Source organism: Panthera leo, chromosome A2 (assembly GCF_018350215.1).
Source record: "Panthera leo isolate Ple1 chromosome A2, P.leo_Ple1_pat1.1, whole genome shotgun sequence".
Classification (NCBI taxonomy): Eukaryota; Metazoa; Chordata; class Mammalia; order Carnivora; family Felidae; genus Panthera; species Panthera leo.
Window position 1 is genome coordinate 143,910,488 of NC_056680.1, and position 16,574 is coordinate 143,927,061.

The 16,574-nt window shown below is 37.0% G+C and overlaps 1 protein-coding gene across 4 annotated transcripts in view; it reads right to left on the reverse strand.

Annotated features, from left to right (window-relative positions):
• Positions 1-16,574, reverse strand: part of TNPO3 (transportin 3) — a 77,574-nt gene that overhangs the window by 28,194 nt on the left and 32,806 nt on the right. For all 4 annotated transcript variants that reach the window (XM_042924176.1, XM_042924179.1, XM_042924193.1 and 1 more), the window contains 7 exons: positions 13,049-13,192; positions 10,454-10,629; positions 9,850-9,988; positions 8,062-8,208; positions 5,798-5,905; positions 3,972-4,063; positions 1,899-2,038 (listed from right to left, as the gene is read on the reverse strand). In XM_042924176.1, coding sequence (XP_042780110.1) covers positions 1,899-2,038; positions 3,972-4,063; positions 5,798-5,905; positions 8,062-8,208; positions 9,850-9,988; positions 10,454-10,629; positions 13,049-13,192 — 946 coding nt within the window. The remainder of the gene's footprint in view (positions 1-1,898; positions 2,039-3,971; positions 4,064-5,797; positions 5,906-8,061; positions 8,209-9,849; positions 9,989-10,453; positions 10,630-13,048; positions 13,193-16,574) is intronic.

Here is a 16,574-nt window from a genome sequence, read left to right on the forward strand (position 1 = left end):
TTATAGACTTCTGTGATTCTCAAATGGAATATTTATTGTTTTGACTATTGCAAAGTACGAACATCTGTCTTATTGTCAAACTGCTTCAGGATTTGTCTTACTGCTGAAGCACACATTTGAATCCAACACTGCAAAGTGGTACTGAATGATAAAGCTTTTTTTTTTTTTAATTTTAATGTTTATTTTTGAGAGAGAGTGTGTGAACAGGGGAGAGGCAGAGAAAGGAGACAGAACCCAAAGCAGGCTCAAGGCCCCAATGTCAGCACAGCGACCTACGAGGGGCTTAAACCCACGAACTGCGAGATCATGACCTGAGCCAAATGAAGGTGGCTGCTTAACCAACTGAGCCACTCAGGAACCCCTGAATGATAACTCTTAAACAAAAAAAACCACAAACCTACTCTGTTTCCTGTGGGAAAATCATTCAGAAAAGAAAGCCAAATAATGGAAGTGAAGAAATCTAGGAAACAGGTATTTTGAAAAGATTTTTAAATGGTATGTTGAAAGTATCTCAGCTATAATGTGAGGATATCTAGGCTCTGTATACAGAAACAAGAAAAAAAGAAATATACATCACTTTTTTTTTTAATGTTTGTTTATTTTTGAGAGTGAGCACAAGCAGGGGAGGGGCAGAGAGCAGGTGAGACAGAGGATCCAAAGTGGGCTCTGTGCTGACAGCAGAGATGCGGGGCCTGAACTCACAAGCTGTGAGATATGACCTGAGCGGAAGTCAGCTGCTTAACCAAATGACCCACCCAGGCGCCCCAAACATACATCATTTTTTAAGCAAGAGTTTCAAACAAAAAAAAGATATGTAAAACAAAATCAAGCTGAAAAGTGGTAATAAACATATAATCCACTAATTCCACTACTGAGTATTTACTCAAAGAATACGAAAACACTAATTCAAAAAGATATATGCACCCTCCTATGTTTAATGCAGCATTATTTACAAGAGCCAAATTATAGAGATATCCCAAGTGTCCATCGGTAGATGAATGGATAAAGTAGATGTGTGTGTGTGTGTGGCGGGGGGGGGGGGATACATATACATACAATGGAATATTAGCCAAAAAAAAAAAAAAAAAAAGAAATAAAATCTTGCCATTTACAGCAACATGGATAGATCCAGGGAGTATAATGCTAAGTGAAATAAGCCAGAGAAGGAGAAATACTGCATGATTTCACTCAAGCACAATTTAAGAAACAAAACAAAGGAATAAAGAGACAAACCAAAAAACAGACTCTAAACTATAAAGAACAAACTGATGGTTACCAGAAGTGGGGTGGGTGGAGGAGATGGGTGAAATTGCTGATGGGGATTAAGAGTATACTTATCTTGATAAGCACTAAGTAATGCATAGAATTATTGAATCACTGTATTGTACACCTGAAACTAATGTTAACACTACTACTATGTTAACTATACTGGAATTTTAAAAACCCAAAAAGGTGGTGATTAAGATAAGTATAGGAAATATATCAAACTTAATGATATAATTAATGATATTCACAAGTTTGGTTGGGGGTTCTTAAAATTCTCAGAATATATCACTCTTGAACATCAAGGGGGCTTAATATATACTACTCTGGATAGTCTCTTTGGATTGTTATCTAGAAAATGAGAGGGATAAAAGAAATGATTTCTACTTTTACTCTCAATTCTAGAAGCAAACTGTTTCCCTATATAGAGATCTTATCTTTCAAAGATGATTTTTCCAAGGTCTGATCAGAGTATAAATGTTGTGTCAAACTAAACAATAACTCATATCATTACTCTCAATGTCTAGAAACATTCTGCCTACCCATAAAAACAGAAAAAGAACGCGAGCAAAAGAGGAAGAATAAAATCAGAAAAATCAGACACAGCAGCTACAGAGGGGTGAGTTCACACATACCAAGAAACTGAGGATTTCGATCAACCACTTCGCTCATCTCTCCAACCAATTCAATGCTGGTGTATCGCACAGCTGTATGTACAGTCTCTGGAAGACGGACAACTCCTTCTAGGACCTCAACAAGTGTTGGATTGTTCTCCCTGAGTACAAAAGGCAAGTATTCACAGTTACTGATTTCAGAGGTTAGGTTCTGGCCTGTTAACAGGCTGCAATGAGACGAATCATTGCTAAAGGGCTTTTTTCTAAAACAACCATTTGGATAAAAGTGCTTAACAGCTGGTATGAAAGTTTATTTGAGTCCTCGAAAAAAGCGAAAAGACAGAAATGGAAGATATCATTGTTTAAAGAGAAGCATTCTGCTCCTTAATCTTCTAAATGACAGTAAAGTGTCTAAAGACACATCCTGCTATCAAATAAGGCTCTTTAAATTGGAGAAGCAGGCATTTACTGTGGATGAATGTCTTCTTTTAAAGAATCCATTTTATTTATTCCTCTATCTGCAGTTCCTAGAACAGTGCCTGGCACATAGTGGGCACTCAATAAATATTGCTGAATGGCTAAATTAATGAATGAATAATTCTCACAGACCACTTGCTATTGGTTATTCTCCAAAAGATTTCTTATAACTGGATACTGAAGACTTTAAGAACAGAGAAGTATGGATGAGCCAGCTCACTATCTAAAGGAACAAGAATACAAGCTGCAGGAAGAGGTAAAGGTGCCCTGACGTGGAACATGAGGGAAATTAACCAAATACTCTCCACAGCTCCATGAATTTATTTTTTCCCTTTCCTTTTCTTTTTTCCACTCCCCAAGAATACTGGCTGAAATTCTTTACAGAGTGGAGGATGCCTTCAAAATGGTAGGATACGATCCAGAAATGAAAGATGTTTAAAATCCAAATAATGTCCTGGATTAGAGCAAAAGCACTCCCTGCTGATAAACTAAGTCTATTGAATCCTTTATATACACTAAAAAACTGTAACCAGGCAGTTCACTTGAAAGGTGGTAAAATAAAAAACAATGTAAAATCTTCTCTCGTTTATGCCTTATTGTTTCCTGGGGGCACTAAGCTAATTTTTGAGACTCTCTACCCATCCTTTTTCACATCAACACATATCAGTTAGAATATTAGTGATTTTAATATCAGACTATCACTGAAGGTTCCCAAAGATACCAAAACGAGTTTAAGAGCAAATAGCGGTATACAATTCAGGACCAGAACTTCTTGACAGAGAAAAACAAACCTACTCTATCTCCTTGAATATTTACTGGGTTAGAAACAATGTAAGATTTCATTGACTAAGCCCTGAAAAGCAGCTAATAAAGAAGCACTATACTTTTCGTAAATACATGCCAACCAAGGCTTTGGATAGAGAGCTCAACTGCAGGTATCTGATCACAATACAAGAAAACTTGATAGATATCAGCCTCAATTTATAAACTCAGAGCACAAAGTAAATTCTGCTTTTAGGAATTCATGTTAAAATCATAAATAGAATTTCTATGCTTATCAATTAGGAATCAAATTCTAATTAACTTAAACATTTCCAGTGGCAATAGCAAAATAACTGCCCCTTAGATTTTGCTCCTCTTTTAAGGTGAAACAGTGTCTATGTCTTGCCTCTCTGAAACTCGCAAATGATTCTCTAAGGCAGACAAAAAGGAGAATATAATGAAATATTTGTGAGAATAACTTACTGAAGGTCGCAAAATCAGATGAGAGCCAATTAGTGCCTATTCAACTGCTTTTAATCAAGTACCAACAATTTAACAGCCTAACAAATTTTTGATTGTACCAACTTTCACAAGGGAGCCTCGGTTGGAAAGATAAATCAACATTCTCTTCCTAGCATCAAAAACAAAACAATTTTAACTCTAGGAAATGTGGTTAAAACATGGATATCAGCAATGCATGCTACTCTAGAATAGACTCTGGAAGTCAGAAGACTAGGCAGCATTATAGAAGAAGTTCTAAGAGAATTTCCAAATATATACCATATAAGAAAAAAATGGTAATTTTCCTTCCTTTGATATTTAGAGTTCCCAGCAAAAGACTTATTAGACACTCACGGATCAACACTCTTTGCTATAGCAGCCATGATAAAGAGAACCGCTTCTGTCACCTCCCAGGGTGGGTTGCCTTCTTTCAGAGTAGAATATAACTAGAGAAGAAGAGGTGGATTATGGATCCATTAAAAGGAAAACAGAATAGAATTCCAAAACAAACAAAACAAAAAAATCCTGTTAGTTAAAATAAATCTAGCCCCTTGTTTCTAAATCTAATTATCTCTCAGAGCCAGGGGAGAATATTATTTTCTTTTTTCACATCTTCACTGACTATAAGTAAATGTTATTTTAATATCTAAAATAAACCCAGTTAGATCCCCAAGAGTATATCAAGGTTATCATCTGCGCCCACAGAATGAATATTATGGAAAAGCAAAACATAATACTTAAGTGTCTTTTCCTGATCATAGCTGATAAATACATATATACACTTATAAAACTGAAATACAATGTGAATTTTTTATGTATGTATTGATTTTACATTTCTATCGTTTTAAATACTTGTCTGCATCAAAACTGGCAGTACAGATTAAATTCCAAAAAAAGCAGCTATTTAGAAGTATCTATCACAATCCTATATCCAAGCAAGGGGAAGAAAAAGGAGACCAAGCAGAACACTCAGAGATGTTCTAGTCCAGAAATTTCCCAGGGCATATCCATCTGTGGAATGTGACTGGGTGTTATTCTAAATAGGATTCCTATAGTCAAATAACAAACACTGCTAAGTAAGAAAATTAAAGAATTCTCTTGTTGTAGGATTTCACAAAGCCTTTCATAGACTGCTTCAGTCATTTCCTAAATTTAATTGAAGATAGTTTGGTGTTTTGTTTGTGGGGTGTTTTTGTTTTTACCAAAAAACATCATTTACGACTGGTGCTCCACAGAAAATATCTTGGATAACACTGTTAACTTATGTAAATTTGTAAACTGAGGTCTGAAGAACAAGTAACTTGCTCAAAGCCACATTGCCAATGAGAATGGAGTTGAAATCTGAACACAGGTCATCTGCCTGTGATCTGGTGATCTCATCGAATCTGCTTTCTAAGAATCTCCAACCCTTTGTAATTAGATCAATAAACACACTTTGCTTAATATAAAGAAAATAATTTTAATTTTATTAACACTTTCTAAATCAGATTATGCCCCAAATACACAAAATGGCTGGGTTACCAAAAATAATAAAATAAAATAAGGGTTAGTCAGTATTGCTGACAAAGCATCAAAACTTGTATTTTAGAGCTTAGAGCATGATCCAGTAATATGAAAACCACCTGAAATTATGCTAATGTTAAGTGATGTGGAATGGTGATGACTGCAACCTCATGAGGGAAAATGTTACTGATTGTCAGGAAAAATCACAGGACTATGAATCTTCTACTCTAGTATAGTCACCTCTGGGATGAAACTGCACAGGAATCCAACCGTCAGTGTGGACAAAGGAAAAGCCAAATAACTAAAAGAGTTGCCAGGAGTTGGTACATAATTATTAAAGCAGAAAAACTTGCCTACTTTTCCTGGCTAGGTCCAAGTTCCCTATAAATACTTGGGGCTTTAAGGTTCATCTATGATTTTCCATTCCAACTGGACAAGTGGAACAGCTTTCATTACCAAGAATAAAAACCGTAACTGAAACATCCATAGTCTGCAATTTGCTTGTAAGATACTAAATAAAGCTACTATATGCCAGGCAGTGTGCTAGGCACCTGCATATCTACTGTCCCATTCAGCCATTAAAACCGAAGAAAAAGGTGGAACATTTACAGAAGACACAGAAGTGAACACACCTAAAGTGATCAGTAAAACTGCTAAGCATCTCCAAATGGACTTACCTGAGCAAAACACTCCATTGACCCAATCAAGAAAATCAAGTCTTTCACCAGGTCTGACACCCTCATACGAAACTCTCCAAAATCATCAGTTTCCTCAGGAACTCCCTCCTGAAATTTCAAGTCAGATAACATTTGTTTTAAATTCACTAAGGCTTTCACTGACCTCTAGAAAATCGAGAATAAAGAAAAAGCCATTCAGCAGTTCAGTACCAATGAACAAGAGATAAGTTGCCTAAATCAGAGGGTATTTTACTATACAGGGTGTCCTAAACTTTTAGGTATGTCAAGTCAATACAACCTATCTTTTACCTTTACTATGAGAAACTGTTCTCCCTTTTTTGCTCCCCATTTCCAAGTCATACCTTGCTCTGTTGTTGGAAAAATTTGGAGTGGTCAGAGTGGGAAGTGATCTACTTTAAGAGCTTTTAAGTTTATCTAGAAGTTTAGTACTGAAGAAGCCTCTGAAACTTCATGGTTCAAAATTTACCAAAATCAGGGTGCCTGGGTGGCTCAGTCAGTTAAGTGTCTCACTTGATTTTGGCTCAGGTCATAATCCCAGGGTCATGGGATCAAGCCCCACAATGGGCTCCAGGCTGAGCATGGACTCTGCTCAAGATTCTTTCTTTCACCCTCTGCCCTTCTCCCCAGCTCGCATGTACTGTCTCTTTCAAATAATAATAATTAAAAAAAAAAAGATTCACAAAAATCATTATCACAACTAGATGCAAAACTGAATTAGACTTTAAGAAGAATTTTATGTAGGTAGACAGATACTATACTGTAGATAGATACAGTATAGTAAAATATTAATGGCAGAATTTAGATAATAGGTATAGATATTCACTGTAAAATTTTCATCTTTGCCAAACATTTGAAATTTTTCATTAAAAAATAGATCATTTTTATTTCATGCTTCCAATTGTGAGATGGTTAAGGGCATGTATAAGAATCTTTATCCATGACTATCTGGAAAAAAAACCTTAGTACTATTGAGAATTGCTGATCGAGTCCAACCTCCTTGCTTTAAGATAATGTAGTTGAAGATAAGATTCCTCAATTAAAAAACTACAGAATGGTGCCTGGGTGGCTCAGTAAGTTGGGCGCCCAACTGTGGCTCAGGTCATGATCTTGCAGTTCGTGAGTTCGAGTCCCTCGTCAGGTTCTGTGCTGACAGCTCAGAGCCTGGAGCCTGGTTTGGATTGTGTCTCCCTCTCTCTCTGCCCCACCCCGCTCGCATTCTGTCTCTTTTTCTCTGTCTCAGAAATAAACATTAAAAAAAAACCCAAAAAAACAAAAGAACACTAAAGAAGGAAAGATTGAAAACCACCAGACTACATCATCATGAAGATTCTTGGAGATGGAAAATACCATGACTCAAACAACAATGTTAACACTAAAATAAAGAGAACAAAGACAGTTACAGTTTTCATGTCAGATTTAATTGTAAGCAATGGAAAAAAACCTCTCCAAGTCCTAGGTTAAGGGACAGGAATTAAACCAACTAACCAACCAACCAAAAGGATGAAATAAATGCTGTAAGATTTGAATAAACTAAGCAAGAAGGGGGTTAAAGAGTTTTCCAATGGACTATTTTATAGTATTTCTAGTATATATTCTTCTAGGCAAGTAGATTATTCCTATATTTTAAGTTATAAAATCAGTATAAAGAAAAATGTGTATTTTGTGTGGGGGGGAGGGAAATCATATATAACTCTCCACCTCCTCCAATACTTTACTTTTGTGTTAGTTTTAAACCAACCATTATACTATTTAATTATACTATTACACTATTAAACATTATACACTATACTATTATACTATTAAAAATACAGCATATAAAGTTTTACATTCTGATTTTTTTCATTTAGCAAACCAACTCCTACTACTTCAGAAGTCACTACATTTAACTGTTGCATAATTGTCCATCAAGTGGCTGCATCATAATTTACGTAACTCTTCTTATATTGTTGTACATGAGTTCACCGTTTTTTTATTTTACAGATAATGCTTTGTACATAAAATAGCCATTTTTTTTTTTTCTTTAAAATTATTTAAGGTAAATTCCCAGGAGAAGGATTCCTGGCTCAGCAGAATTGATTTCTTTCTATATAAGCCTTCTACTCTTCATTATACTGGTATTGATTCCTTCAGTGTAAGCTACAGAGTGATAGAAAACCTGTGGATTCCTTTTTTCAGTTCATTTTCAAATTAGCACTGAAAAGTGTAGGAAATTAAGATTTGAAGAAGTGGAGAAGGAAACTTACATGGTCTGGTTCTAGCTGGCAGTGTCGAGCCAAGGCATGGAGCAGCCTCTGAATGTAAGCTTTGAAGATTCCATGAATAACTTCATCATTAGTTTTGTACAAATGTTCCCCAAGTCGGTACCAAAAGTTAAAGGAAATTTCTACTACCTGTCAAATTAGAGAAAAAGAAAAGATTTATTTGAATCAGAAAAGGAATGGAATATGAAGACAATTTTATTACCAGAGCCTTACAGGAAAGAATATACACTTTAAAATATTATGAGTAAAGTTAAGAAGGCACCGGTTTTCTCTAGCAGATTTATTATTATCCTCCCAAACTATCTTCCCATGTTAGGACCCAAACTCTATTTAGGATGACTGGCTATGCAGTCCCTATATTTAGCTGATAACTTCCCAACAGTAGATTCTGAATTTAGAGAAACAGATACAGAAATGGAAGTCTCTTTTAAAGTCTTTTTTCTCAAATCTATAACCCTTTCATTTATTTATTTTTTTAAATAGGATTCACGCCTAGAGCAGAGCCCAATGTGGGGCTTGAACTCATGACCCTGAGATCAAGACCTGAGCTAAGATCAAGATTCGGACACTTAACTGACTGAGCCACCCAGGCGCCCCTAAAATCCTTTCGTTTTGAGATTAACACACCTTTTGCCAGACAAACCATCTGCAAATCCCTGAAAATACCAACCTTATGTCATTTTTACTCCCCTACTTTTTTGAGTGGGACAGAAAGGGAAGAGTCTGGGACCTTATCCACAGTTCATCTTACTCATGAACTATTTAAAGGAGTGATAACTATTACATAGTGCTGTACTTCCTCCCCAAAATGTTTTGCGTTTCATCCAAATCTAGATATCCTCATGAGATCAAGCCAAACAAATAAACATTATTTTTTATGCAATAAGAGAAAAAGGGATGAGAATCACAGCACTCCTGTGCTTCTCCCTAAGAGGGGCCTTACCACCCTTTTCCCATCAAGGATCCAAAACAGATCTATTTAAAACAATATCCAATTTGGGAGTTCCTTCTCACTTCTTATACTATTAAGAGGAGGCAAAATTTCTTGAATAGACAAGATTTTTAAAAATCTAGCCAACTCTTTTAAGAGGCAGGGTATTGTAGAGATTTTGGAATGTAGACTTTTAAATCTTTTCAATCCCTCCCCCCACCTTTTTAATGTTTATTTATTTTGAGAGAGAGAGAGCGCGCGCATGTGCACAACTGGGAGGGGGCAGAGAGAGGGAGGGAGTGAGAGGATTCCAAGTAGGCTCCATGCTGTCAGCGCAGAGGGGGCTTGATCTTATGAACTGTGAGATCATGACCTGAGATAAAACCAAGAGTTAACACTTAACCAGCTGAGCCACCCAGGCACTCCTCAATCTCTTTCTCATTCCCACCCACAATTTGGAGAAAAACTTTGGATGTTAAAACTTATAGATGCAGAGTGAAGATTTTATATGAGCTGTAAAGCTCTAAAAAGAATAACTGGATGTAGAGAAGGGACTCAGTAAAAAAGTATTACACTTTCTTTCTAATGGGTTCCCTAAGGTGCCCAGGGCAGTCAGCCCAGCTAACCAGGTAAGAAAACAGAAAAGAATTCAAAGCAGAAACCCAAATATAATTTAAAAAGAAAAAACTCCAATACAGAGGAAATTCCTATATCACGTTTATCAAAAATGAGACTACAGTTTCGCACAAATAAAAAGCGGGACGAGTGGCAATGGAATATAGGTAATATGCAACATACAGCTTGGGAGAATAGTGGCTTTAGCATAATATAGACACTACCTCATACTGAGGATGTCCTGCACAAATGAGCAGCAGTTCCAGAGTTCGTAGGTCCCCGAGACCTTGTCCTGGAGTACAAACTATTTTTTCAAGAAAAGTTTCACACAGTTCAGTGAAAATACGGCAGTAATTCAGAACTCTGTAGATGAAAGAGTAATGAGAACACCACGTCAGAAATCTGTATATTGTATGTACAGACTCAGTTAATTAAATCAACAAAAGGATCCTTACCCTAAGGGACATGTGGTGATTATTTGCTATGTTGTATCAAAATCTCCGTTAACAGCTACCTTTTTTTAATATTTTATACAGATAAGCAAATGACTCTTAAGTCAGTTCAAATTCTCAATTACTAAAACATCTGAACCAAATTCTTATCAAATCATACTTGATACTCCAAAGTTCACCCCTAATTCTTGGAGCCTTATCCTTTGTGAGGATCCCTTCCATGATTACAATCTCTCTTTTTGCATCCAATTTACCACTCTAGGTTCAGTTGAGAATAGTAGACCATCTTTAGGATGTGGTGTCTTTATTTACAAATAGAGTCATAAAGAATCACGAAGGATGGAACCCAGGGCTACTGCCTGAAATAATTACTCACTTGTCTAAATCTTCACGTGCCACAGCCATATGATATGCAGTCTCCAATGTCAGGACTCCTTGAAAAAGTTGCATGGCTAACGGCAAGTTAGTCTCCACATTCTCAATGGCATAGAGAGCTGAGCACACACAATCTGAAGCAGCTTCATGTAGGTTGGATGAGGTCTTATCTTGTTGCTGGGAGATAGCAGGAATGGGGAAGTATGAAGTATGATCACTGGGCCGTAATCCAAGTACTAGCAAAACAATTACAGCCTGTTTCTGAACATGTACTTTAAATGTATAGCCTAACAGTCATGGCCTTCAATCAGACAATATTCATCAATCTTCCCTGTCCTATTTCTATTTCCCTATATGCCAAGCAAATCAGCCTTTTTGTACCTTAATCACAGTCACATGACTTCTAAAATTCCATGTGTTTTCTCCCCCCATACCAGTTCCTTCAAACAGAATGCCATGTGTTCCCCGCCCCCTGTTTTAGTCTGTGGAAATCTTTTCCATCTTTTTTTTCCTTCTGATATTCAAGTACTACCTAAAATAAAAGCGTCCAACAAGTCTCAAACACCCATACCTAACACATTATCATGCTATTTCAGAATATCAAGGTTCAACGGAGGTTCTTGTAACTTCTGGGGATGAGAGGAGAAGGTAACTTTGAAAGGAGCAAAGATCAGTTATTCAGCTTCTCATTAGCAATGATGCCTGTGAGTATACAAGAGAGAAAGGCCTGGGAAATCTTGAAGGGAAAAAATATTGAACCTAGAACTCTATATCTAGTTAAACCACCAACCAAGAACGAAAGCAAAATAAAAATGTTTCCCAGGAATGCAAAAATCCAAAGTTTATTTCCCACATATCCTTCTGAGGAAGGTATTTAAGGAGGTTCAAGAAACAATCCAATCCAGAAGCATAGTAGAGAGAAGTTCCAAGATGACAGCTGGAGAGCAGATCTAAAGAGCAACTGATACAAATTAGAGCAGATCAGAAGAAGGTTCAAAGAGCGAGACCTCTAGGGTTTCTATTCAGGAGAATACAGTTGAGAGGATGGATAAATTTAGTAAAGGCATATTAGTCTTCTGTGAATAATAAAATACAAGGACATTTAGAATCTCCAGAGCTGTACTAGCAAGGTCAGGAGAACACACAGATATATGTAAATCATTCATTAGATTATTCTTAGGTTAAGCGGTAGATTCATAAATATTTCTGATTGTTACTACCTTGTAAAAATTAAATGTTCAAATTTATTCTTTTGTAATGTTATATGAAGTATCATATTTGTAAAAGCTTTTTAAAAAAGAACTATGGGAGAAAAGGCTGTATTTATAATAAAGTTGTGGTCAAACTCTAAAGCAAACTGAAATATGCCATGATTTTGAACCACAATGAATCTAAGAAGAATGAGAATATATTTGACCCTGACCCTAAAATCGCTCTTCTTTTAAGTGGCAGAGAAGTCCTGACACTGGATCAGTAGAGAAGATGGTATCATGCTGGTACACTACTGAGCTCATTCCTTACCCCAGTCTTACTTCCCAGAAGTAACACTGTCTTGAGTTTGAAGTGTATCCTAGACTGTGCTCCTTTCATATGTAATCAATCATAATCATGAATTTTTCAGCCAACAGTGGGATTTTAATTTTATACTGACTACTCTTCACACAACTTGGTGACACGAGAACACAAATTACCATTACTAAGGTAGGGCATCAAGACATGATAGCAAAATAATTATTAGCATCCTAACTTTCCTGAGTCTTAGCTCCTGATGCAAAAATGCAGCATAAATACACTGATGACAATGAAACACAAAAATGTCTCCTTGAATATGCCTTCCTTTTTCTTTTCTTTTCACAGCAGTATCAATCGAGTATCATGCTACCATCTTCTAAATAGTAGTGCACCAGCACACAACCAGTATCCACAGAGCTTCCATACTAATGACTTCATGGAAGGTAACTATCCAGGAAAACGGGACAAAGTCACTCCCATCTCCAAAGACCTGTTCAATATGTCCTTGAGATATTGCTGTTCCTTGTGTTAAAAAGTAGTCTTATTCCACATGCTTGCTTAGTCCTATCTACCAAGACAAAGGAATGTATTAGGAGGCATTATCACTTTCACAGTTTATGGAAGACATGCATAAATATATAAAAAGATACTACTGTTTATTCCATTAATCTCAAAAGCCCTAAATCTACCCTATGCTTAAGTGAACCCTGATGCTTAAGTGAACTATCTCAATTGCGAAGATAATATTCTCACCTATAACTGTCTGAGACCCAATGACCATTATTATATTTTTAAAACAGGTAAAAAGAGACCAATGGTTTTTTGTTACTTAGAGTTTAATATGTAAATCACGGATCTATGTATAAGACCGCTTTCCTATTAAATCTAACTACATTCTATTCTGAGTATTAATACTAATACCTTAATTTGGTACTTGGTAACAAGGAAGGGACACTGCTGCTTTCTTACTATACACCTTCCAATCACCGTGCAGAAATCTGAAAACACGATGTCCCAGAAGGTTAGTTATTACCGAAAGCGACTATGTGGTAGAAATACTTTCATAAACAAAGCCATTCCTTACCAAAACCTCAAAAAGGAGTGCTAGTAACTTATTGTTAGCCATGAAGTTACTGTCCAAAACTCCTAAGTTAAACCAACTTCCCAAACAGCGAAAGACCTTCATAAGCATCTTCTCATCTGTTCCTGCTTTTTCTACACAGGTCATCTGAAAAAAAGGAAAAAAAAAAAGTTAAATAATGCCCAACTTTATATTTAAACCACTAGGTCCAATCACCTTATAGGTGTAAAAATGAGAAGGATAATAATAACAGCTAACAGGCAAAAGTGCTTTGTAAGTGTCGGATGCTGCTCTCAACACTCTTCATTAATCCCCACTAAAGCTACAGGCAGGCACTATTATCTCCACTTTGTCAACTGGGAAGCTGAGATAGATTACAGACTTCCCTCAGAATAGTTGTATTCCAGAAATAACTGTTTCTTAGATCCCACTTCTTCATTAATGTAATCTCATCAAAAAATTGTCTATAAGGGCAACTAGGTGGTGGCTCAGTCGGTTAAGCGTCCGACTCCTGATTTCAGCTCAGGTCATGATCTCACAGTTCATGGGATCAAGTGCCCTGTCAGGCTATGCACTGACAGCGTGGAGCCTGCTTGGGATTCTCTCTCCCTTTTTCTCTGCCCCTTTCCCCGCTCATGCACGCTCTCTTTTTCTCAAAATAAACATTTTTTTTAAAGTGTCTTTAAAATAGTACTCGTCTATGCAGTTGATTTTACAGAATAAAAATAAGCTAGCCCGACTAATGTACATCCCCACATGAAAAGCTGACGTTTCAGCTTCAGCACTTGAACATTCTAGCAAATACGCCATTCCACATAAAGTGACTCTACTATAAATATGGTGGGTTGATAAAAGAGATAAAATGAAAACTCAGACTAAAACTCACCACTGTTTCTCTCTGCAAACTTTTTGTGATGTATATTTTTTCCAAAATCAAGTGTAATGTAACTTTTTCTGGATGAAAATAATGTTTCAAAATAACTTTTACAAGTAATGGATTAGAAATATAATTGCCATGGGGTTTGGGGGGCATGTGTTGGGGTTCAGAATCCCACAGTGGTCTAAATGTTGACCCTTGTACTTCTAGGTAGCCACAGTCCCCTTATGTTTGCAGTATCATCAGGCCAATTATAATTACGTACTTCCCAATTAGTATGAATTGTACTGAACTGAATTGAAATCAAAGAAGAAAAACAGAAATGATTCAAGTTAAGTTCACTGCAACCACACATAAACTTGAATTGACGAAGCTCTTGATGTAAAGTCATCACAGAACCATTTGGCCTTTACACTTCCTGAATGACATTTCAATTTACTAAGACAGGATGTTTACAAATGGAATGTATAGAATGACTATACATTCTAACTTCTGACTCAAAAACAGAATTTTGAAAAAACCCTACATCTAAATCTAGTTGCTTTGAAGGGAAAAAAAAACTGCTAATTAAATCAAACACACGCCATAAAGCTTCAGAACTAAGTTACCCTGGGTTCCTCTTTAAGAACTGTATTATTGGGGCGCCTGGGTGGCTCCGTCGGTTAAGCGTCTGACTTCGGCTCCAGTCATGATCTCACAGTTTGTGAGCTCGAGCCCCGCACTGGGTGCTGTGCTGACAGCTCAGAGCCTGGAGCCTGCTTCGAATTCTGTCTCCCTCTCTCTCTGCTCCTCCCCCGCTCATGCTCTGTCTCTGTCTCTGTCTCTCTCTCTGTCTCTCCTCCAAAAATAAATAAAAACATTTAAAAAAAATTTTTTTGAAGAACTATATTAAGAACTCTGTCTCTGAATAAAACACAAAACAAAACAGAACTGTCTCTTAAAGCAAAGCCTCAAAACCTGAAAGATAAATGCCAGAAGAGTTCACCAGTAAAAATATAGCAGAGGTAAGAATTGATCTTGGATTAACAAAATGAAGCATAAATGAAGGGAAAAAAATATATTAGAGGACAGGCTCAGTTCAACTGTAAGAAAAAAAGAATAATATTTGAAATTTTTAAAAGTTCAACACAATGTTTAGGAATGGCTCCCCCTGAATAGAAGACAAAAGTATAATACTGACAAAATGAGATGGAATAGAACGAATAAGGGAATGTGGGGGAAACCACGAAAAAGGTTTTAAGAGGTCTTTGGTACCTTGGATTACAGCCAGCCTATTTTTCCTGGCAATTACGGACTAATTTCATTTTCTAGATTCTGTAACATGACAAGCGACATGACACAATTATAGACCTTATTAAGTTTATTAAGTACCACAGGGAAAAATTTTTCAGATGTCATCACAACAAATCAAGCTATTGTCTGTTGTCAATTATGAGGAAGTGTTAGTCAAGCATATGACTGGAGAGTCCAAGCGGCTGCTGCACTTGACCACTGTCCCAGTAATGATGACTGCAAGGACTGTAGTGTCAACTGGATTCTTCTGACTTCACTTAAGTGCTTACAAAAAGAAAATGACAGGGGTGCCGGGGTGGCTCAATCAGTTAAGCATCCAACTCCAGCTCAGGTCATGATCTCTCAGTTCACGGGTTTGAGCCCTGAGTCAGGTTCTCTGCTGTCAGTGTAGAGCCTGCTTCGGATGCTCAGTCCCTCTCTCTCTCTGCCCCTCCCCGGCTAGTTCTCTCTCTCGTTCTCTCTCTCTCAAAAATAAATAAACTTTAAGAAAGAAAAAAAACGAAACAAAGAAAATGACAAGCTCGGGTCCCTTAACTCAATTTAAGCCACAGTCTGAGAACCAAAGCTTCCACAACCACTGTGAATGAGGCCCTTATTTTGTGTAGCTACAGGGCTAATATTTATACACAAAATTGTGTGGCTTGCTGAATTACAAACAACAGCTGAAATCACAATCTCATAAGATTTCTCATGTGGAAAGTAGGAAATTGTAAAGCATGGGATTCTGAAACTTGGAATGGAGACATCTGGTTGGACCCTAATGAAACAATCTTGAACTCCCAGATTACCACATCTCCCTTACTAGAAGTAGTCTGCCTTCCAGTGTCTGAGAAGATGCCTTCTTCAGCTGGAAAGCCCTGCAATAACCTTATCTAAGATAGGTGCTTTCAAAGGGATGCCTATTCTCTTCAAGACCTACCACAACCATTTCCTGTGCTACCCCTAATTATGGCCAAATCTTAGCACGTTCCAGGGGACAGGTACCCACAGAGGAAATAACTTACTAAGAGAACTCTGTAACTTTGCCACCATGTATATGAAGAAACCTAGAGAACATATGCGGAAGTGATTCTAAGGGTGTTAGACCAAGAGACACTGGAACATACCACTAAACTGAGGTAAACTCATTGATATGAATGTACTTCCTAGAGAGTCTGGATTTAATGAGTATATGGCACCCCTGAGAAGTACCAATAGGAAGGAAAATCACAGTACAAATATCTAGGATTTGGGAGTAAACCTATACCTTCTCTTTTGAGAAACAAGCTTCTGGCTTGCTACTGATTCTTGGCAGAGATTAAACATATGCCTGAGGTTCCCATCATGAACTGAGTATTGTGTGAGTTACCTAAACATAAG